Source organism: Trichogramma pretiosum, unplaced genomic scaffold, assembly GCF_000599845.2.
Source record: "Trichogramma pretiosum strain Unisexual culture from Peru unplaced genomic scaffold, Tpre_2.0 scaffold94, whole genome shotgun sequence".
Lineage (NCBI taxonomy): Eukaryota > Metazoa > Arthropoda > Insecta > Hymenoptera > Trichogrammatidae > Trichogramma > Trichogramma pretiosum.
The window spans coordinates 442601-465452 of NW_019641682.1; the positions used below are offsets into that span (position 1 = coordinate 442601).

The window sequence follows — 22852 nt, forward strand, 5'->3', positions numbered from 1 at the left end:
CATAACGTAATACATGCGCCTATCGCTGATAAACGGAGAGATACGAGTTGCAGCAACAGCTGCTATCACTCAACTGGGTATGGGGCCCGTGCTCTAAAAATAGAGAACCCCAAGTACTCGTGAAATTCGGTCTTGTAAAAGCACAACTTTAAATTTCCATTATGAAAGAGTTGATTACAATTTTAAAATTTTTTTTAATACAATATTAGAGCAACAATGAAAATTTCACTCGTGGAGGTCGTAGCGAAAACGTTAATCATTCACGATCGCGTAGTTCAGTGTAAACTTACACGAGATTGCATCGGGAAGTGATGAAACCAGGTTTGATGTGTGTTTGTAAGTACGTGAAATTTAAATTTTCAATTATTTTTACATTTAACCACAGTGTCTAGGTGAAAATCTAGGGTAAAAACGTTTTCGCTTATCTCGCAAATGTATCTCGCAGATACGGAAAAATAAGTTGCATTAATCGATTCCTCGTAAAATTTTACTTTAAAAATGCACGTTAAATTTTTCAAGTGTCAGTGCAAAATTGTTCACGATATCAATAAAACAGTTTATGCAGCAGTGGACGGTATAGTGGGGATCGAAGACGACGTAGATGGATAAGCTAGCGCATTGGCTCGCCAAAGCGGCTGACTCGCCGATCTTGCATTAGAGAAAATATATTTTTACAATAAACATTAAAATTTGCATAACGAATATTAATTTCGCGTTCATTAATCCATCCTCCTTTGCAACAAAGGGAAAAAGATCAGAGTGCATTAACGTATTCAATGTTTTTCACGTTTATCGAGAATCGAACCTACCATATCAACCGTGCAAAAATCAGTCTGTCTACACTGATCTCCCACTCTGCTATCTGCGCAACTTGGACGCTTCAACGCAGTTCATATACAGAACAGCTGTAATCTTAACATTAGATTTTCGAAAACAGAAATTAGAAGCCTACAAATTGGCATTTGCAGAATATCTGAATTGTATATTCGACTGACCGATTCGATTATTATTTAAATTATTTCTTTTAATTTTTTTGACATGGACGTCCCTTGTTAGTTTCGTTCAGTTTATTTATCAGAATATGACCTTAATATTCAAGCTGTTTTTTTCGAATTATAAACGTTTCACAATATTATTTGCTTTAATTGGAACTCGAATTTTATTTGCTCCGTAGCAGTCAACACAAGACTTCACGTCAAAATAAGTCAGTTCTTTCGAAAAAATTGAGTTCAGCGTTTGCTATTATCCAGAATAATTTTTTAACAGAAATCTGTCTTGCCAATGTCCAAATTCATCATGACTGGCTCATTTATTCCATCAATTGCAAAAAATGGTAAAATTAATCACTTATATTAATTTTAAATTTTATGAAAATTATAACAATTGTAATGTCTTTAAACTGACAGAAGTTATTTAAGCACTTGAGAATATGATGAAATTATTATATCAACATATCTGTCACATGATAAAATTACTCTGAAATATATTTTTTACTCAAAAGTAAAAAGTATTGAATATTTACTAATAATGGGTATGAAGACGTAATGAATTGTTAGATTATTCATGAATTGATGATTAATTATGATTAAAAATGTTTTGTTTTATCATTTACAATATTTTTGGGTAAATAGCTTAAGTATTCATCAAGTCTTCTGAAAATTTGTTTCTTAAATGATAAAAGCAAGAAACATATGGGCATTATGCTTTTGTATTACCACTTGTTGAATTAAAAACTTATATTAAGCTGTAAACAAATTTTTTTAATAAAAATTATAATTATCTTACAATTCATTTTAACAGTTTTTTTTAATTCATTCATAATCTACTAAGCTATCATTGCTTATAATATTATCCATTGTGAAACTCTCAAAAAGATTTTAGTTTTCTAAGGAAAGTTTAGGCTTTGGCGCATAACTAGAGTATTAATAAAATTGGCCTATTTAAAATAATATTTATGAGTTTAAAAACAATTTTATAAGTGAATATCATTTATTATCATTGAATAAAATCATAAAAGTTTGCACCTAACCTTTTCATCTTGAAAATGATAATATGGTATATGTCTTATCTTTTATGGCAATGGAATCTAACTCTCATAAATAAAATATTATTATTTATACATTTCATGATCAAAGTATCTTTATTTTGCATTAAGTTGATAGACGATAGAAGCTTTTTAATTGATTTTTGATGTTACATTAAAATTACTCACATTATCTTCAATTGTATAAATTTACTTAAAACTATGAGAAATCAATTTTCATTTTCAAATTTTTGTAACGAGTTGAATCAACCACAAACAATCAAATTATAAACTTCATGATTAATCTTTAATTCAAAAGAAAACTTCCAAATTAACCATTGAATATCAAAACAATAATTTGATAAAATTGTAGAGGATTAGGTTTTAAAGTGTTTGAAATAGGTTTGATATAATTGGTTTGAAAATTTTACTCAAACTTACATCTACATTAACTAAAGTGGATTAATTTTCTTGAAGACAAAATATTAAAGTATTTGCAGTTTGTATTTAACTTTATTAAATGATATATAAATCATGTTTAATTTTTTTTCTTAAAGGAACTTCAATTAAAACAATCACACTCTATTCTTAAGTACGCAATTGTTGATAATAAACTCCTCTCTATACACGATTATGCTACTATATGCACTGTAATGTGCTGATTTAAAATACGGTCAAGCTTAGTAATCTGATTGATGTATGAGCAAATAATTTTTATATTTATCAAGCATTAAAGATGGAATGTTTTGAAATATAAATAACCACGGAACCAATAATTGTTGTTTTTTACCTGTACGTAAAAGATTTGATGTGAGACTCCCAATTATAAGATCCATTTCTTCTGAACTATGATTAAATTTTATCTGAATATTCAGTCTGACTTTAGGCATATTTTTTATTAAAAATATTAAGCTAAATCAATACTGATCCATTGTTTTCACTAGTGTATAAACATATTGTTAACCTGTAAATTAAACAATTGCATTAGTCAAAACAATAGCATTAGTCAAAACTCAAAATTAAACAATAGCATTAGTCAAAACTCTATTGTTTTAGAAAATCACATCCAAATTGAAAGATGTGTTAAGGTCTAGTTTTAAATATTTTATTGAATATTATTGTTGTAATTATGGATATGAAAATCATGAAAACAGAAAAAATGAAGAAATTAAAAAGAGAGCAAAACTGTGTTTTTTTTTAATCAAAATTAATGTAAAATTAATCATTTTCTCTGAATTGTAAAAAATAATTATAAAATCATGTCTATTTATCAAAAAATTTTTCAAATACCTTTAAAAATTAACTAAAAAGCTATTGTTTAAAATGTTTATATTATAAATCAAAATTTTCAACAAGAATAATTCCATTTTAAACATGTTGGTTAAACATATCAAATGAGTGTATCACATATGTGGTGAATATGTAAAATACGATTAATAAAAAACAATAAATTAATTGAAAAACTTTTTTCAGCAAAAATATTGAGACTTTGTAAAAAGAATATGCACTCAAATGCGGTGCAACCGAAAATCACAACTCATTATACTGTTCATCCGCGGGAAAATGATCCGAGGTGGAAAGGTAAGTAAATTTGTTATTAATTTTTGATTTTTATATGTAATAACCTATACCTAAACAAACGACTGAGAGTAATTAATATTAAAATAATTACATCAAGTCGAATTTAATGAGTAAAATAATACTGCTGCTTCGGTAACTTTACTAACAAATGAAGAATGAAAAGTCTTTGAATGCGTTCTTTTGAATTTTTGCTCTCAACGGTGGTTCCGATAGCGAGAGAAAACAAGATGGCGGAAGAGTAATTTAAAAATTTGATAATTTCCAAATAATTTTTCTATTTTTAATATTGATAAAAAAAAAATTAAGCAATGAATTGAGTAATTAATATGATATATTCAAACCGTATTAAACAGAAGTTATCTTTAATAATAAATAATAAATATTAAAAAATTGATTGTAATATTGAATGGCGACACCAGTTCAGTTACTGAAATAGTATAACTTGTAATGAAAAATAGTGTATGCAACTGGGGTGTTTGTCATTTTCGGGTTATCTGTGCAATAGAAATTAATACTTAGATTTGAAAATTTTTTCATTTTAGATATCAATATGGAAAGATACGTTGATGAGACCGATATATTAATAGTTGGTGGGGGCCCAGGAGGTTTAAGCGCAGCAATTCAAGCTCAAAAACTTGCTCAAGAGCACGGTGAAAACTTGCGTGTAACTCTTGTGGAAAAATCAGCTTCCATTGGGGATCACATTCTGAGTGGTGCTTGCATAGATCCCATAGCGTTACAAGAACTTTTTCCTAATTGGAAAGAACTTGAAGCTCCTTTACATACGCCAGTTACAGTTGATAAATTTGGATATTTAACTGAGAACAAAAGATTTTCGATACCAATATTTAAGAGTATGCCATTGTACAATCATGGAAATTATGTCGTCAGGTTGAAACATTTTTAAACACGCGTAATTTTAGTTATTAATGACTTCTTTTACATTAGATTTTGATTATTACTAGACTTGGACATGTTGTATCCTGGCTTGGGAAACAAGCTGAGGCAGCTGGAGTTGAAATATACCCAGGATATGGTGCTTCTGAAATTTTGTATCACGAAGATGGATCTGTAAAAGGAATTGCAACTAGTGACGTTGGAGTAGCTAAAGATGGTTCTCCGAAAGATAGTTTTGAGCGAGGGATGGAATTGCATGCCAAGTGCACTATATTTGCCGAGGGCTGTCATGGTCACTTAACAAAACAGATAGTCAAAAGGTTTAATTTGAGGCAAAATTCTGAAAACCAATCATACGGTATCGGATTAAAAGAGGTTTGTGTAAATGGTGCATAAGCATTTTCAAGAGACGCTTTACTAGATTTCTCTTTAATTTCTAGATCTGGGAAATTGATCCAGCGAATCATCATCCGGGAACGGTTGAACATACAATTGGTTGGCCTCTAGATAAGAATACCTATGGTGGTTCATTTTTGTACCATTTGAACGAAGATTCGCCACTCATAGCAATAGGTTTCGTCGTTGGTTTAGATTATTCAAATCCATACCTTAGCCCTTTCCGAGAATTTCAACGTTTCAAACATCATCCTTCTATAAAATCAACTCTTCAGAACGGTAAAAGGTTAGTCGATAATCATTTGAAGCTTTTTTAGATAGGGTATTTTGATGAAATTCACTTAGCACTAGCATGACTTGACACACCGTAGACCTAACACTGAGTTACGTGCAAGAACTCAGTACAGTACAGGCCCTTGAATGCGTTCAAAAATTCAATAATGGTGCATCTTTATTTCAGGGAGCTTAGCTTAGGTAAAACGTGTTGTGAAACTGTATTAGCGATTTAAAACAAGCATTTCGGGTTTGCTCGCGGTAAATTAACGAGATTCCTTTTAAATGTTAAAAGAAGTTTCACTTCAATTCTTTTTATCATAAAATGCTACCTAATAAAAATACAAAGCAGCTCAGCCATAATGATAAAAACGGTTGCCCGAAAGTCATGACCTTTTCTTAAAAGCTCGTTTAAATAATTATAATAGTCAGGTTATCTTGCTCCTTTTCATAAGAATGAACAATTATTCAAGTAATTATAGTTTAACTTATCTTTTTATATCTTGCAGAATTGCTTACGGTGCAAGGGCTCTCACCGAGGGAGGTCTCCAATCTTTGCCAAAGCTTACCTTCCCAGGTGGTTGTCTTATCGGTTGTGCTGCAGGATTTCTAAATGTACCCAAAATTAAGGGTACCCATTACGCAATGAAAAGTGGAATGTTAGCGGCAGAAAGCGTAATCGAATCTATCATCGAAAGTAAAAACGCGGAAAGTAAAACTAAAGGAGTTGAACCAATTTCGTATGCTGACAAGATAAAAGATAGTTGGATATATAAGGATTTGAAAGCTGTCAGAAACATAAGACCAAGTTTCCACACGAGTCTGGGTTTGTACGGAGGTATAATATATTCAGGATTTTCAATGCTAGTGAAAGGAAAAGAACCATGGACCCTATCGCACGGAGGTATAAAAATTTATTTAAGATTATTAATAATTAAATGAGTAAATAATCACAAATGCGGATTTATAAAATCTATTATAAAATTGAGTTAGGTAAAAGTGAAAAATCGTTCTTTCATCACATTAAAATGTGTTTTATCAAGGGAAACAAGAATTTTGTACTTTACTAGTACCGTAAGGAACAATCTTTTTGGGAAGATGTAATTTATGGTCGGAATGTAGTGAGTTAAATTATGATGTGATAAGAATTGTTACTTGTGGTACTTGTACCGTAATAATAATATAAAAATGGGCACTTTCTGAAATTTTGATATATACTTGCGACGGGTTTTCAATTAATTGGACTTCAACCAATTTTTTTTCAATTTAAACACTTTTCTCCGTAATATAGAAATATTTCAAAAAAACTTATGAGTTTCACTAATATAATATTTCGTATAATTTTTATATTGTAGGTCCTGACCATGCTAAGTTGAAACCAGCAAGTGAATCAAAGCCTATCGACTATCCTAAACCAGATAATGTGATTTCTTTTGATTTGTTATCTTCAGTCGCTCTTACTGGTACAAACCATGAAGCTGATCAACCACCACATTTGACACTATTGGACGATAGTGTACCAGTTAACACTAACCTTGCTGTTTATGATGGTCCCGAACAAAGGTTTTGTCCAGCTGGTAAGATTTTACCTTTTTTATACTTAAAAATGAAAAAACTTTCACGTTTTGAGGCATTCAGTTGGTTTCCAGAATTTGAGAAACCAAATGCCGTCAGAATACCAACTAATAACGATTTAAAAAATTACTTGAATTACTTTTTGAACTCATATCTTATTAATTTAGGGTAGTCAGACCAATCAATGACCGGGTACCAGTGAATGACCATTTTGGATAATATCATATGAAAAACAATTAAAAATATATTTGTATGGGCGGAATTCAATTCTTTAGTGAACGATGCATCTTGTTTTCGATGTTTGATCATAATTTAATAAGGAAAAACGATAATTATTGCATATCCAAAAGTGGTCATTTACTGGTCGAAAGCGGTCAATCACTGGTATAAGTACCCTATTATTCATTTCAATTTCGTCAAGTATTTATTTACATATTGACTTTTTCCCAGGTGTATATGAGTACGTGCCCACAGAAAATGACAGTGGACGCCAATTACAAATAAATGCGCAAAACTGTATCCATTGCAAGACTTGTGACATCAAAGATCCGACTCAAAACATAAATTGGGTGGTTCCAGAAAATGGTGGTCCAGCCTACAATGGAATGTAAAGAATATATAGAATATATTTTTTATATTAAATTTTTTAGTTATTTTGTATAATATATTATTGTTGATCGATGTAAAAATATTTACAATTTATGAGTTGAATAAATTTTGAAGTTATTTTCTGTAAAATAGAAGTCTTTTTAATCTTTTTAAACCGTCAACTGTTCTAATTTATCAATCATGAATTTAAAATTGTCATAGTCACTGGACTAATTCAGTGGTGGTTACCGGTGAGTGTCCAAATGGGGTGGAGTAAGAAAAAAACACACACACTCACACACACACACACACACACACACACACAAACACATACACAAATATATACCAACATGTCCAAAAAAAATTTTTTTCTGCAAATGTGAAAAACTTGTTGTATTTGATGTCAGATTTGTCCGAAAAATTTTTTAGAAAAATTGGGGCTTTCTATGACACTTTTTCAGAGGTCCAAAGTTGGCCATTTTAGCGTTTTTTTTGAAATTTATGAAAAATCACAAATATTCAAATAATTCCCGGATCAGGGTAGAATGATTCAAAGGTAAAAGTGCTCAGGAACTTTTTTGTAGTAAACTGTCCAAATTTTAAGAAAAAAAGTATGTCAAAGTGATTGGAGTTATCTAGAAGAGAAGAAAGTGGAAAAAACTTGAAAAAAAAAACAAGAAATCTAATCGAGTTCGAAACTGACTTTCATTTCCAATAATATATAAAAAGCTTTCTAAAGATGTCAACTACTGCTTGATAAAGATTTGTTATGGGTCTTACAGTGTAACGTAATGTAGGCATCATGATGTGTCGAAAAACGTGCAAAAGAGGTCGAAAAATTTTGGTGATTTTAGGCATTTTGGGCCTATTTTGACAAGAAGCCACACTAGTACTTTGCAAAATAATTTTGCAATTGCGCGAGCGACCTTCTTCAGATGCGCCATCTGTCAGTTGCCTACTGAAGTCGTCAAAATCAACAAAATTGACCAAACTAGGGCTGTAAAAAACCGAGTACTCGTTTTAGTTTAGTCGAATTTAGTCACTTGCTAATTTTTAAATATCGTAATCATGATCAGGATCGATTCTTTTGTTGGGTTGTACATTTTCCGTAAAATCTCCTTCCAATTCAGTGGCAAGGCTCATGATTTTGGGACATGAATTGACTGGAGTTGTTGCGACTGACATTATGTTCACACGGAAGAAAGCAATGAGACTCGTCATTAACGAAGCAGATAATACAAAAAATTGAAAAAGTAACACAATTATTATCGATTATTTTCGAATTGGATGTAATAATATATCGACATATGATTACATCTTGCGGGAACGTCATAAGTTGGAACCTGAGCACAGCAAGAACATCATTCACCGTTTAAAAAACTGCAGCAGCAACGAGAGCATCATTCACGAACATCCAAAAAAAATCCATAAATAAAGTTGTCAATCAGAATACTACCTTAATTTTCAAGTGTTTATTAAGTAAACTAATTAAAGTCATTTCATAATTCCGAAAAATAATTCAACGATGTTTTGTAATGTAATTTTATTTATTATAATAAATTTAAAATGTCTCAAATTTATTTAAATTTAAAATGTCATTTCCACATTGAAAATGTGGATTTTCGTCGAATTTCTCGTAAATTACGCGTGCATTTATTATAATGTTTCGTCGAAACAATTTGAAATTTTTATGTACATTTAACATATGGCCGATTCTCTGTGAAATCGAATGGCCAAAAAATTTTTTTTCTGCAAATATGGAAAACTTGTTTTAATTGATGTAAGATTTGTACCAAAAAATTTTTAGAAAAATTGGGGCCTTCTACGACACTTTTTCAGAGGCCCAAAGTTGGCCATTTTAGCGTTTTTTTGAAATTTATGAAAAATCACAAATATTCAAATAATTCCCGGATCAGGGAAGAATGATTCAAAGGTATAAGTGCCCAACAACTTTTTTGTTGGAAATTGTCCAAATTTTCAGAAAAATAAGTATGCCAAAGTGATTGGAGCCACCTAAAGACGTAATAATGGAAAAACCCTTATAAAAATTTCCTATAGGATCCCGCGAAATTCCTACTGGAATCCTATAGGACTCCTGTAGGAATTTCGCGAAATCCTATAGGAAATTTTCATAAGGGAACATTAAAAAAAAAACATAAAACAATAAATCTACTCGAGTTCGAACCGGACTTTCATTTCCTAAACTATGTAAAAAGCTTTCCAAAGATGTCAACTACTACCTGATAAAGTTTTGCAATGGGTCTTAAAGTTTAACGCAATGTAGACAACATTGTGTGGCGAAAAACGTGCAAAAAAGGTCAAACATAGGCTTAAAATGCCTAAAATCACCAAAAACAGCCATTTTTCAGCCCTTTTTTTGCACGTTTTTCGCCACACATTGTTGTCTACATTGCGTGAAACTTTAAGACCCATTACAAAACTTTATCAGGTAGTAGTTGACATCTTTGGAAAGCTTTTTACATAGTTTAGGAAATGAAAGTCCGGTTCGAACTCGAGTAGATTTATTGTTTTATGTTTTTTTTTTAATGTTCCCTTATAAAAATTTCCTATAGGATTTCGCGAAATTCCTACAGGAGTCCTATAGGATTCCAGTAGGAATTTCGCGGGATCCTATAGGAAATTTTTATAAGGGTTTTTCCATTATTACGTCTTTAGGTGGCTCCAATCACTTTGGCATACTTATTTTTCTGAAAATTTGGACAATTTCCAACAAAAAAGTTGTTGGGCACTTATACCTTTGAATCATTCTTCCCTGATCCGGGAATTATTTGAATATTTGTGATTTTTCATAAATTTCAAAAAAACGCTAAAATGGCCAACTTTGGGCCTCTAAAAAAGTGTCGTAGAAGGCCCCAATTTTTCTAAAAATTTTTTGGTACAAATCTTACATCAATTAAAACAAGTTTTCCATATTTGCAGAAAAAAAATTTTTTTGGCCATTCGATTTCACAGAGAATCGGCCATATACACGTTGTACATAAGATTCGTTATAAATTGATGTAGAACTACCTCCAAAATATTAACACAGAATTTTTATATATTTTATGAATAAACTTTCATAAAATTTATATAATTTTCAATGTTATTTCAATTTCATCACCTGCATATATAAGTTAGTATTAAAAAAACTTGGTCTCTCACTATTGACATTGTTATCAACAACGAAATGGTTCGTTCGGATATCGCAAAAATATATGAAGAAGCTCGCAAATGTATGGAAGTCATAGGAGCTTCTCGATTTCCTTTATTTGTATTAACTGCAAAATTTACTTTTTTTTGGCCAGACAAAAAATCACGTATGCAATTTACAGGCAAATACATTATTTTGTTATATTTATCAATGCTGATAATTTGTTCGGTAAGTAATAGTTTTAATGAAATAGACCCAACGAATAATTGGTTAACAAAATCGACCTATCGATAAGATGAATTTATTTTTCACAAATAAAGACAATAAATGTATTATAAACGAATATTTATTATATTTAACAATAAATTGTAGGTCGTGAAAGTATTGCAGGAATATAAAGAAGCCGATATTAATAGAAACAGTATAATTGATTGCATTCTTCAACTTTTATTGTGCATCTCATTATTGTACAGCTATTTTTGTACAGTTATAAACCATCGTAAAGTAAACATGTTTTTTCTTCGAGATAATATTTAATTTTCCGGTTTCATGAAATCATTTACCAAACTTTATTCTAGATGTTTATGAGCATGTCAATGTTATATAAACTATATAAATACAGTGATCCATCAGGGCAACATATACTTTATAGAATAATTACAAAGGCTTTTTGGTTTTGTACTATCCAAGCAGGTAACAACGAAATTTTTTCAAAGTCCATAATAATAAGCTCAATGAATGTCATAGGTTATTTTATAGTTGGCTACTTTATATCGTGTGTAAGCTACGTCATATCTCCAGTAATCAACCATATCGCTTCGTCCTGGTTATTTCCTAATAATCATACATACGAAAAAGTTTTGCCATTAAAGATGGCAATTTTTGTTAATGAAAATGATTATTATTATTACATTTTTATCATTCAGTTTTTGATAGTTATTATTCACGGAACAATTGTAGGAATGATGAATTATTTTCAATATATATACGCAGGCGCTATTATTGGGCAATTGCAATGTTTGGGGTACGTGAAAACCTTTTATTTATTTATCAGTAGCTTCTAGTAGTTTGCTTCATACGTTGCATTACCGTTTGATTTTTATAAAATTTAGATATTATTTAGAAGAAATAGACCATTTATACGACCGCAATATCGATGGTCCTGATGAAACTAAAAACAACTTGATTTGCAAAAAACTCAAGGTGATAATCCTTCAACATGGAAATTGCATCAAGTAAGTTATTTTCACACGAAAAAGTTTTTTTAAACGATTTATAGTATGATTGGAGAAAAATAAATCATCGCTGTTGATAATTCCTAAAGTTCTAGATATGGAAAATTAATTAGCTTTTGCAAAAGATTATAATAAAAAACATTAAAATATTTTCAGTACGAACAAGTTTACTAGTGAAGTGATGAATAATAATTTTTATGTCAAAAACCGATAAATTAAATCACTTGCGTGTTTTAGGCTTTATGATATGTTTACTTCCCTGATGAATCCCATAGGCCTTGGAGTAATGATAACAAATGGATTCATTCTCGTTTTAACTGCAACATGGGTAAATATTTCATCTCGGTAAGTACACAATTTACAATCTCGATAAACTTATTTCCTTTAATTTAGATGGTAATTTGTCTGGGAAATTCTGACTTATTGGAAGCTGGAAAAATGTTTTGTGCATTTTATGGCACTTTAGTTGTTACAATTGCAATTTGTATTCCAAGCCAATTCATGAGCAATGCCAGCCATGACTTTCTCCTTCAGAGGTAAACATCAACTTTCACAATTAAAAAATTAAACAAACCGCTGAAAATAATTTGTTTCACTCAGCTATTGCGTAAACTGGTATAAATATCCGATAAAAGCTCGGCTGATGTTAATTATGATTATGAGAAAGTCAATGAAACCCTTCGTATTGTCAGCTGGACCGACGGTCGAATTGAATTTTGACACTTGCAGTGCTGTAAGCTGATTATTTTTTGCTCAATTGAAAATCGTAATTAGCAAAATCTATTTTATAGGTAATAAAAGGAGCGGTTTCGTATGTGGCAACTTTCAGATCGTTATATAATTCTTTGTGAATGTATTCAGTAATAAAATAACTTGAATTGAATGAAGTGATAGCAATGCCATATAATGCTTTGTAAAATTCTTTTTTTAGTGCAAGAGCTTGAAAATAGAGACGACTTGAAATTTACAATTTTTAAATGAGCGTGCTATAAAATATCTTTCGCCGATTAAATTAATTACTTTTGTTAGATTTATTCCCTTATGAAAATTTCCTATATGCTTTCGCGAAATTCCTACTGGAATCCTATAGGACTCCTGTAGGAATTTTGCGAGATCCTATAGGAAATTTTTATAAAGGTTAAAAAGATTTTTTTAGCAAACGATGTAATCGTATTCAATCTGTCTGATTTAGTGTTTTTTTTAGACAGCGAGTTCTAAATACTCAACTCAGGAAGATATACCAGCAACGTGTGACCACACAGTAGACGGCTCCGGAAGTGGGACGTGACAATCGACAGATGGCACCGCGCAGGGTACGGAGGTTCATTAAAAAAGAAAAAGGTGAGTCCCCGAATCCCTAATCGTCGCATACCACTATGCAACGGATGGGGGAAGTATGGAAACGACCAAATACACCGAAGCAATGCCTAGCTGCGGTTACTGGTGAATGTCCAAATGGGATGAAGTAAGAAAAAAAACACACACACGCACACACACACACACACACACACACACACACGCATACAGACATTTGTTAGTGATTCAATGTGGTTTCCGAATATATAACCCAAATTTTCCTACTACGTCTGGTTCTGGTACTATGAGGAAGCAAAATGCCATAAAACAGTTTTTAAAAACAAGCGGGATTGAGGGTAAACTTTTTCAGTTAAAATAACTAGTTTCTTCTTTTAACTTTTTATTTCCTTTTTTTTCATTATAAGAAGTTATTTTCGTGGTGATTTTTGATTCAAATTAATTATTTCTCTACGACATCAAGAAAGGATGTTTCTGTTGTCCATTACAACTTCAAGAATTTTCTGTATATGCGATGCATGTAATATTGTTTCTTCGAAAAATAAGTCTTGAATTATATTGAGCAATCTGTAACATAAGAATAAATAAATATGAGTATAAACACCTCTGACAGAACATATAATAGCAGAAGTTACTCATTTTTCAGGTTTTTATAGATTTTTAGAGAAAACTCCCGAAATTTAGGGATGCGGAACTCTGACAGAAATCAGAGGGATACTTGAGAAAACTATCAAAAATATCAAAGATTATAAATTTCATAAAATACATTTAAAATCCTCTTAGATTTAAGCTGAAAAATAAAGCGGAAGAGATATTCTAGCTGATTTCGGGGTGATAATGCTACTTTTGTGCTTGTTCGCTAACTGACGTGGAGAATATAAAAACGCGAGATTGGGACTCTATTGAGTATACCGAAAAATTTTAATTTTTAAAATGCTGAATATCATATTTTTCACGTGTAATTTTTCCCTTATTTTGAATGTTAATAGAAGGCTCTTCAAAATATGTAGAATAATATAGGTAACTTTGATAAACGCCATACTCACAAACTGCTTCTTCGATCATTAACTTTTTGTAGATCGTTTCTACAATATTTCAAATGGTTTTTTATCTGAAAAATGTGTTGAGAAAGTTATTAAAAATAATAGCGGATTCAGTTTATATAATTTAATTATATTCTCACTCTGTTTGATATGTGAACAAAAATAGTGCTAGTTTTTAAACAAAGTGTATCTGACAATTCCAAATGACTTCTACAGTTTCCTCTTCTTAATTTAAGATAGTTTGGTTGAGTATTTTTCGTTCGAAAATTGAGTACCTGCGATATATGTTAATTAAAAAAGGTACCAAAGGGAGCACGAGTACGCTCTTCGATTACGAAATAATAAATAAATAATATATACTCACTGTAAAATAATTCATTTCATTGGATAGTTTTATTTTCGTAACGTCAAAATTTACGACTATACAAGTGTATGGGTATGGTTCAACTGTTGAAGTCATCTCTTTTACTGTATTAGATATCAATGCTATTTTTTCATATTCTGTGATACTGTCACCAAAATCATCGATCAATATTAGAGCTGTATCTGTTGAATGAAATATTCTGAAAATCTGAAATATATTTCAGAGTAAAAATTATTGGTATATCTCTTTTGATTTTAAATAAAAGGTAAATTATTTTTGTAATTTATTTGTATAAACGCGAAACTCCGTTTGGCTGCATAGTAACAATAATTTTATATTGGGAAACGCCTCTCAGTGTTGAAAGCGAGCGTTGAGTTCAATGTTAACATTAAATGCACATGGATGATGCGGTATGATGTACTCTCCAATAACTTCATTTCGACTAAACTACGTTGTTTATATTAAAAGCTTAATTCGATTTAAGACTTCAGAGTTAAATAAAAGATTATGTGAAATCAGTGATATATAAGTGAGGAATTGTAAAAATAAATACTAAAAATATGTTACTGACAAAAATTCAGTAATTTCAAAAAATTACCTGACGAATGTCTTGTAGGAAGAAGTTTATTCTTTCACTGCCATTCAAATTATAAGCTTTGATAAATAAATGTGATATCGTGCCTAGTATTGCAGAATCAGCAGGAACAAAGCTTCCAATATGCGCTAAAAATATTATTAATGCAAGTTGCTTAATGAAAGTAGTTTTTCCACTACCATTTGAACCTTGGATTATATTAATGAAACTATTCTTTTCATCCAAAAAAATATCAGTAGGAACAAATTTAGTGGTCCGCTCTTGCAAAGGATGACGTCCAGATACGATTGAAATCTTTTTTTTACCTTTTTCTAAAATTGGTCTGACGTAATTGAATTTTAAGGCAACTTCATATAGAATGATAAGCCTATGAACAGTACATGAATAGCGTGATTAAAATAAAATTTTTTACATCTGTACTCCAGTTAACAAAGAAAAACAATCGATTTTCCGAAAAGAAGAGAAATCAAATAAGGAGAAAATTTAGTAATAAGAGAAGAAAAATTTCAATTCCATTCAATGCAATTATAACAAATTGATAACTTACGCATCGATTGATGAGCAGGCAGAGATAGCTTTTTGAATTATGTCTGCGTATTGATTCAAATAGTTAGTAATTTTTGTAAAAATGTGGAAAGATCGCTCTCTAATTTTTTTCCCTATGTCTCCAATACTTCTATTGAGTTCTGTAAATTTAAAATTTTAAATTTTAAATTAAGTATTTATTTTTGCAATTATGAAGTTTTGCACCGATCACGTTCGCTGCAGCTTTCGCTAACCTAACTCGCACGAAAGATACTATTTTATAAAATATTTAGTAGAAAAATGTACCTTCGGTTAATAAATTCTTGTAATAACTGATGCCATTAAGTGAAAAATGGTAAGTCATTTTAGGTAGCTCTTTTGAATTTTCTGATAATTGATGTGCATTTAAAACTGCTATCAGAAAACCCATTTCAGGTATGTAGACAACATGACAATTTTCAATTTCTTTAGGCAAAGTTAATAAATAATGCAAAGATATCGTCGATAAAGTCTGAGGTAAATTGTAGCAAATTGTTCTTACTGTAAATAAATAACAACAATATTTGGATTTTCTTGAAAAAAAGCAATCATTATTGTAAAAATTATATGCTTAAAAAGATTATGTAACATTACGGTCAACGTTCCGCAGCACAATCTATCAAGCTCAATTATTTACCAGCAGTAAACAATACAGAGAAACGGAATCAAGAGTTAATGTAATTACTAAGATCAAGAGTACTTGACCTGTTTCTTTGTTTATCTTGATATTATTCTTTATTCAGAAATTCCGGAAAAATTGTTACCACTATAATTGTAATACTTACATTTATCTAAAGTTGGATCCACGCCATGTTTCACTGATATAATATCGGAACTAGATGGTGACTGAAGATCAAAAATATTTTCAAGAAAATATAACAAAAATTGTATTTCACTCGATATATTATTCATGAATCTAGTCAACAAGTCTGGTCGGTTGGTTTGTGCTTCTAAGACTATTTTAATATTAGCTATGTTTTGAAGTATCTAAATAAGTTGTACAAAAAAAGTGCTTGAAAATATGTAAATTTTCTTAGTAAATGAAATTACATTGTTAGTAATCCACATAAAAATTAATCAATCGATTATACGAATCGTAAAAAAAATATATAGCTGCATTTTTTCGATATCGAGTTTATTATGGAAATTACCTATATTTAGTGTCAACTTAAACTACCGAACGTACAACTAACCTTATGTTAACTTAATTAACGAACGTACAACTAACCTTATGTAAATTACGATAAGTCTTCATTCTTTTGCCTAAACTATGGTTATTATTAGCAATTACAGCTGAATCGACAATTCCAGCTAAAGAATTTTTTAATTTTTCTATGAATATTTGGTTTGATGGCTCCATACAAAACGTTATAAAATCGAATCGGTTTTCTAATACATCTGTATCGGTAGTTGGATGAAGGAACATTTTTCTGAAAAATTAAACTATCTGAGTCGATTTTTTAATAAAAATACATCAAATTATAAATTAAGAGATTGTGATAAAATTATTGATATTTTGCAAAACTTTTCACAAATGAACAACCAGTACTTCAGTTACAAAAACTGTAAGACATGGGTAGATGTTAAGTTTCACGGTTTTTTTTTTATAGAAGCCACTGTTTTCAGAGCTGATGTTCATTACCTCATGCAATGCAGTGATACTTTTTTTTTATTGTGTTTGTAAAAGCATCGCATTTTCTTTTGAAATGAACAGCTGAATTTCCCGTGGACTTCCATCCAGATATTTTTGATAATTTCCAAATCAATGTAATTGTAGATTTTGACGGAGATTTTCGTGGATAATTCCAAATATAAACACATCACCAAAAATTCTACCCCGACAACTAGAAGTACATGGATTTGAAAATTACCAAAAAATAAATAAAAGGATATCTAAGTGTAGTCCTCTTATTATTTATGCGAATTTCTACGTAGAAATCTAACTGTTTTGTAGAGTAGGGATTCATGGATCCAGTTGTGACTAGGAATACATAATGCAGTAGAAACTATTCAAATTTTAGAATGGCTTATGATTTGACGATAGTACTTTCCACTAAGTATAGGCGAGCGGGAGGTTGCCAAAAAGTCGCTTAGAAAGGGGACATACCGACCACGGAGAGGAGAGTGGCTAAACGACATGATTCCTTACGTATTTTTCGTTGCTGAATCCGAATATGAAATTTATTTTACTCTAAAATGACAGCGTCATGGAGAAAAACGCGATTTTCATGAAAATCGCGGTATAATGAAATTCTCATTTTTTCGAGTTCAACTCGCTGTAACTTTTTTTGTAATAAATATTTTTTGATGAAATTTTAACAGCATATTTTAGCGCTCAAAAGGAAGAAAATAGCGTCAAGCAAGTGTCGAAAAGTTTATTAGAACCGAAGATATGATTTTTTGAACATAAAAAACGCGAATTCACGAATTCTTAACTTCGGATTAAAAAGTTGAGTGACGAAATTTCGAAATTCGAAATATAAACTTCACAGCACTAAAATATATAGTGTAAGGAAGTTTTTGGTAAAATTTGAGATCAAAATATCAATTAGGGAAGAAATGGCAAGAGTTTTAATATTAGCGCACCGAGCGCGCGCTCGCCTCGCCGGCTAGCGTTGCGCGTTGGCCCGTGTAATGGTGCATACAGTTTAATAATTAATATATGAAATCCATTTAATCGTTTTTATTGAACATATGGTAAAATCTCAAAATAAAATTCCGTTTCGTTAACAAAAAAAAGTGAAATTTTTTTTTGCGAGACCAGCGGCCCGGACCCCCGCAAATTGTTCATAGGACCTCCAGGAGTGAAAAAAAAAGGCGTGAACATGAAATTTGAAAATAGTTAATTTTTTTTGGGTCACTTTTGTGTTTTAGATGCCGAAAAGTCATCTTTTCACGCAAATACGACTTATTGCTCGATTTCCAAGTCGTTCAAAAAGTATCAAAAAACATCTAAAAATTTTAACTGACCACTGTATTCGATAGGAAATTTCCTCAGCTTTCCGATGGTACTATTTGATTTTCGGAAATATCCAATTTTCACCGCGAAAATCGCCATCAAACATTGAGGGCTAAATATGTCGAAAAATTTAGTACGAAAAAAGTGCTTTCTATGGCTTATTTTCGATTTTTCCTTGTAAAAATGAAATTAATCGGAAAATCTAACTGCACCATGAGAAAGCTGAGAAAATTCCCTATCGAAAGCATGTCTTCTTTTATTTTTTGAGTCTAATTACGAGCGAATTTTGATTGTAGCGAACCGTGCAACGCTAAAAACCTCAAGACCGCACTGAAAAAAGAAAACGGAGAACAGGACAGTCAAAATACGCTTGTAAAGGATTGTAATTTAACTTAAGGAATCATGTCGTTTAGCCACTCTCCTCTCCGTGGTCGGTCAACCCTGTTTTTTGGGTAACCTCCCGCTCGCCTAGTACAGGAAAATCCCATCGCCACGCGTGCGTACCAGTTTTGACTAGGAATATATAATCCTGTAGAAGCTATTCAAATTTTGGAATAGCTTATGATTGTGGGGAGACACATGTGCGTCAATGATTAATGTGCTTCCAGTAAAATGCTAAGAGAAATCCATCGCAATGCGCACGTTCCAGTTTTGACTAGGAATGTACAATCCAGTAGATTCAAATTTGGGAATAGCTTATGATTTTGGTGTATGAATGATGAAAGTCATTCGAGTAAATTGTTAATAAAAAAATTCTAAAATCTTAAAACGAAAAAGTCTACTGGATGTGTTATACTTTTTTGCTAGTTTGATAAACTACAGTTACCTTAATGCAATTGTTCCAATGCGCGGTTCTGGGTTCATGTATGAAAATAAGTATTCTGCGTCTGAGTGATTACTTCGATCATTCTGAAAATTAACTGAGTGCCATTCTTGTTTCATGTGACTTATAACTTTTAAAGGTAAAATGTTTAGAAACGAAAAAGAATCTTTGTCTAAAAAAAGGTAATCTTTTCTGCAAAAATAATATAATGGCATATATTAGCTAGCGTAAATATATCAATACTATAAACGATAGAATATTCACAAAAAATTGGCACATTTTCGTAATTCAGAAAATCTTTTTATATTTAATTACAAAGCTTTCTTCGAGCAAGCAACAAGATTCAGACATTTTAATACTCAAAAATTTAATATTTTTTACTTACAAAGTGATGTATTGAATATCTTTTATGTAAAATTGTTTCGATTCAAGAGAATACATGGAGAAATAATACTGATCGATATAGAGAAGAAGAATTCCAAGCGCATAAATCGAACAATAAGATGATGGATTAATAAAACTTTGTAATATTATACATTTCTCAAAATGTTTATTAGGTGTATCAAGCACTTTTAAATTGCGAACTTTATTCAAACACGTGTAGTAACTGTAATTCCCTGCAACTAATGTGACAATTTTACACGGCATAATGTTACCATTTTCAGAGCGTTTAATTTCTGATTTTAATAGTACATTAGGATCAAAAATATTTCTTGATTGATTGGACAGAGTTATTAATTTTGATGGTTTCACATTTTCAAAAATACTTTGAATTTCGTCAAATTTGTCACCAACTTTGTGGAAATCATCTATTATGTATAGTACTGATTCTTGAAATTGATAATATGCTAAACCGATGTAATTTTTATTAGTGTATATCGCCATGAAAACCTGTGAGAAACATAATTTCTTTGAAATTTTTCAGTATTATATAAGTGCAGTTAATAGTATATGCCAAAAAGGGGTTCAACACGAACTGAAGGGAAATGATATCCCAAGTTTTGTTGAAATAGCAAGTTACGTAATTGGGGCACAAAAGCTTAAATCTGAAGACAAAGTTGAGCTTTTTAGGTCAGAGGACTATAAATTAGATTTTCTTGACAAAAATTTAACAAGAGACCCAAATAACAAACTAAATAATGCATCACATCACCATCTTTTTGTAAGAATAATAAGAGTTCATAAGAAATTGATAATTTAATTATAGGCACTTGCAGAAATTATAAAGTTGATGACAATATTACAACTTGGTTTCGACTTTATGAAAGAGAGGTTTTTTTGTTTCATAGAACTTAGTCAATAGCAATATTATAAAAAGCAATCAACTGCTGATACTCAGACCAAGAGTAAATTGTGAGATTTTGTGAATGAGTAATGTATCAAGATATTAAACAAATGATATCTAAAATAGTCTTTGACTTATTAAAAATGCTCTATTTTCACTCATTGAACCCATTATTATCAAACATAAATGTAAAGTTTGCAGCAAAAATTACTTACATGTTCTTCTCTTAGATTTTCAGGCGTATCCTCATCCATTTTAAAATAAACTTGCTGTTAGAATCCATAAAAATAATATGATTCAATTTTTATTTCTTCAATTATGTGTTACTTAAAAATAAATAATAGTAGTAGTACAAGCTTGACAAATTATTTTATAATAAGTTTCTTACATTCAGTCTTTCAGTATGAGTGTATTAAAGTATTGTCTATGGATAAACTCAACTTGTGACAGGCTTAAAACATCTTATTTTAGAAAAGTAACTTAAAACCTTTACTCCTAATAAATATACCTAAATTCAGCTTACTTTGATCAGTTAAATATGAATGAATGAATTATATTTCATATCAAGAAGTTGAACTTAAATAAAAAAAATAACAATAATGTTTAGTTTTGTTAATTTTTAACCAGACCAGGATTTGGGTATCAAGTTTTTATTACTTCAATCTCTATAGAATAAAGGTATAATTAGTTAAAACAACTAATTTCAATAGTCATATTTTGCATAAAATTCTTTAGATATATTATCAAAAAATAGCATTAAACTTGTATCAAATTTCGTTTCGTTCAATCGCTTGCTAAATTGAAAAATATTGAAAATTCAAAATATTATTACTTAACGACTCATTAAGAACTAAAATTTTTTATTTAAAATATGTCTGTACAACCTTTCTCATAAGTTTGTGATGAACGAGTACACAAACATGAGTTTTTTTAATGCAACTCTATGCTTAAAAATGTCAAAATATTTCAAAGTTTTGTGCAGAACAATTGTTCTTAAGAATATCAAAGATTATTCCACATCAAATTAGTTATTTTGAAAAATTTACAGAAATATCTCGACACAAACCATTCACAATCATTATCGAAACAAATACTTTATAAACACGGTTTTTATGCTGTTAAAATGTTTGAATTACGGTAAACGAAACAAATTTACGCATTGTGTTTGCGAATCAATGTATGTTAAACTGATAACCGAGATATTTATAACCATTCAAAACGAAGCGACTGAAAATATTATGAAAAATGATTCAAAACTTACTCCTTACGATGCCATTCCGTTTCATGCGCTCACTAATTAGTAACGACTGCAATTTTGTCATTAATGATCATCAAAATCATACTTGATATTTCTCGAGTTTTTTCTATATTTCATCAAATCATAGACATTTCTGTATAAATTTTGTCCAACTGGAAAAACAACGCTGGATTGATTCAAAGCTCATTTCTGATATTATTTTCACTTTTCCAAAACAATCTCACAAAATAATAACCATAAAAGAAATGTTTAACCCTATGAGAATCATAAAAGTATTTATAACGGACTGTTAGTTTGCTAACGGACTTTTTTGAACTGCAAAAGGCTTCAAATATTGCACTAAAAAATTTATACTGTCTATTTTTTTCACATTTTACGTGACAAAATCTTGACAATAATAAATTATATATTAATAAAGTAAACGCAATATAAAGTTCTAGATACTTTACATTTTTTCGTTAAATCTTGTTTTCATTATAATATTAGTATGCAATTGGAACTTAGCGATGAATTTTCAAAATAATATTATTTGCCAATTTTTTTTAGTCAAATAATTGGTATATTTATTAAATGTATTTATTCATTTTCACACTTTATTTTTCGAAAGTAACCTTTTTTTTAATTAATCACTCAAAGTAGCTTTCACATTATTTTTCATTGTTATAATATTGAAACTCATTAAAATAGTATAAGTGAAATTTTTTATAAAAACACAAATAAAATTTATTTAATTTTCAATAATTGCTTTTGTCAAAAGAAAATTCAATCAATAAATTGAATGCATCTGTGGTAATTAAAGTATGTAATTTCTAGGCTGCCAATTATGTGCAAATTAATTGCAAGTGAGACAGTCGCTGAAGATAGCGTTCGAGCATGCATACGTCAGGATGACCAATGGAACGCCACTAAGTTCCAAGGGAGGGGGGGG

The 22852-nt window shown here is 30.4% G+C and overlaps 2 protein-coding genes across 4 annotated transcripts; one reads left to right on the forward strand and one right to left on the reverse strand.

The window, feature by feature from the left end:
• Positions 1-906: 906 nt before the first annotated feature.
• Positions 907-7427, forward strand: LOC106654309 (electron transfer flavoprotein-ubiquinone oxidoreductase, mitochondrial). The gene is made up of 8 exons (XM_014374106.2): positions 907-1333; positions 3497-3604; positions 4147-4495; positions 4570-4876; positions 4942-5183; positions 5680-6074; positions 6526-6747; positions 7196-7427. The coding sequence occupies exons 1-8, from the start codon at positions 1282-1284 to the stop codon at positions 7354-7356; spliced, it is 1836 nt and encodes a 611-aa protein (XP_014229592.1). The 5' UTR covers positions 907-1281; the 3' UTR covers positions 7357-7427.
• Positions 7428-13457: 6030 nt separating this feature from the next.
• LOC106654316 (DNA mismatch repair protein MSH5-like) lies at positions 13458-22054 on the reverse strand. 3 transcript variants are annotated; one of them, XM_014374115.2, is made up of 13 exons: positions 21928-22054; positions 20882-20935; positions 19767-20272; positions 19385-19573; positions 16828-17029; positions 16385-16586; positions 15867-16100; positions 15583-15721; positions 15039-15402; positions 14441-14647; positions 14217-14351; positions 14080-14144; positions 13458-13600 (listed from the first exon to the last, which is right to left on the reverse strand). In XM_014374115.2, the coding sequence occupies exons 2-13, from the start codon at positions 20918-20920 to the stop codon at positions 13492-13494; spliced, it is 2391 nt and encodes a 796-aa protein (XP_014229601.1). In that variant the 5' UTR covers positions 20921-20935; positions 21928-22054; the 3' UTR covers positions 13458-13491. The 3 variants fall into 3 exon arrangements, with proteins under 3 accessions (XP_014229601.1, XP_014229600.1, XP_014229602.1); XM_014374114.2 differs by lacking the exon at positions 21928-22054 and adding an exon at positions 21733-21819; XM_014374116.2 differs by lacking the exons at positions 19767-20272; positions 21928-22054 and having other exon boundaries at positions 20882-20903.
• Positions 22055-22852: the final 798 nt, after the last annotated feature.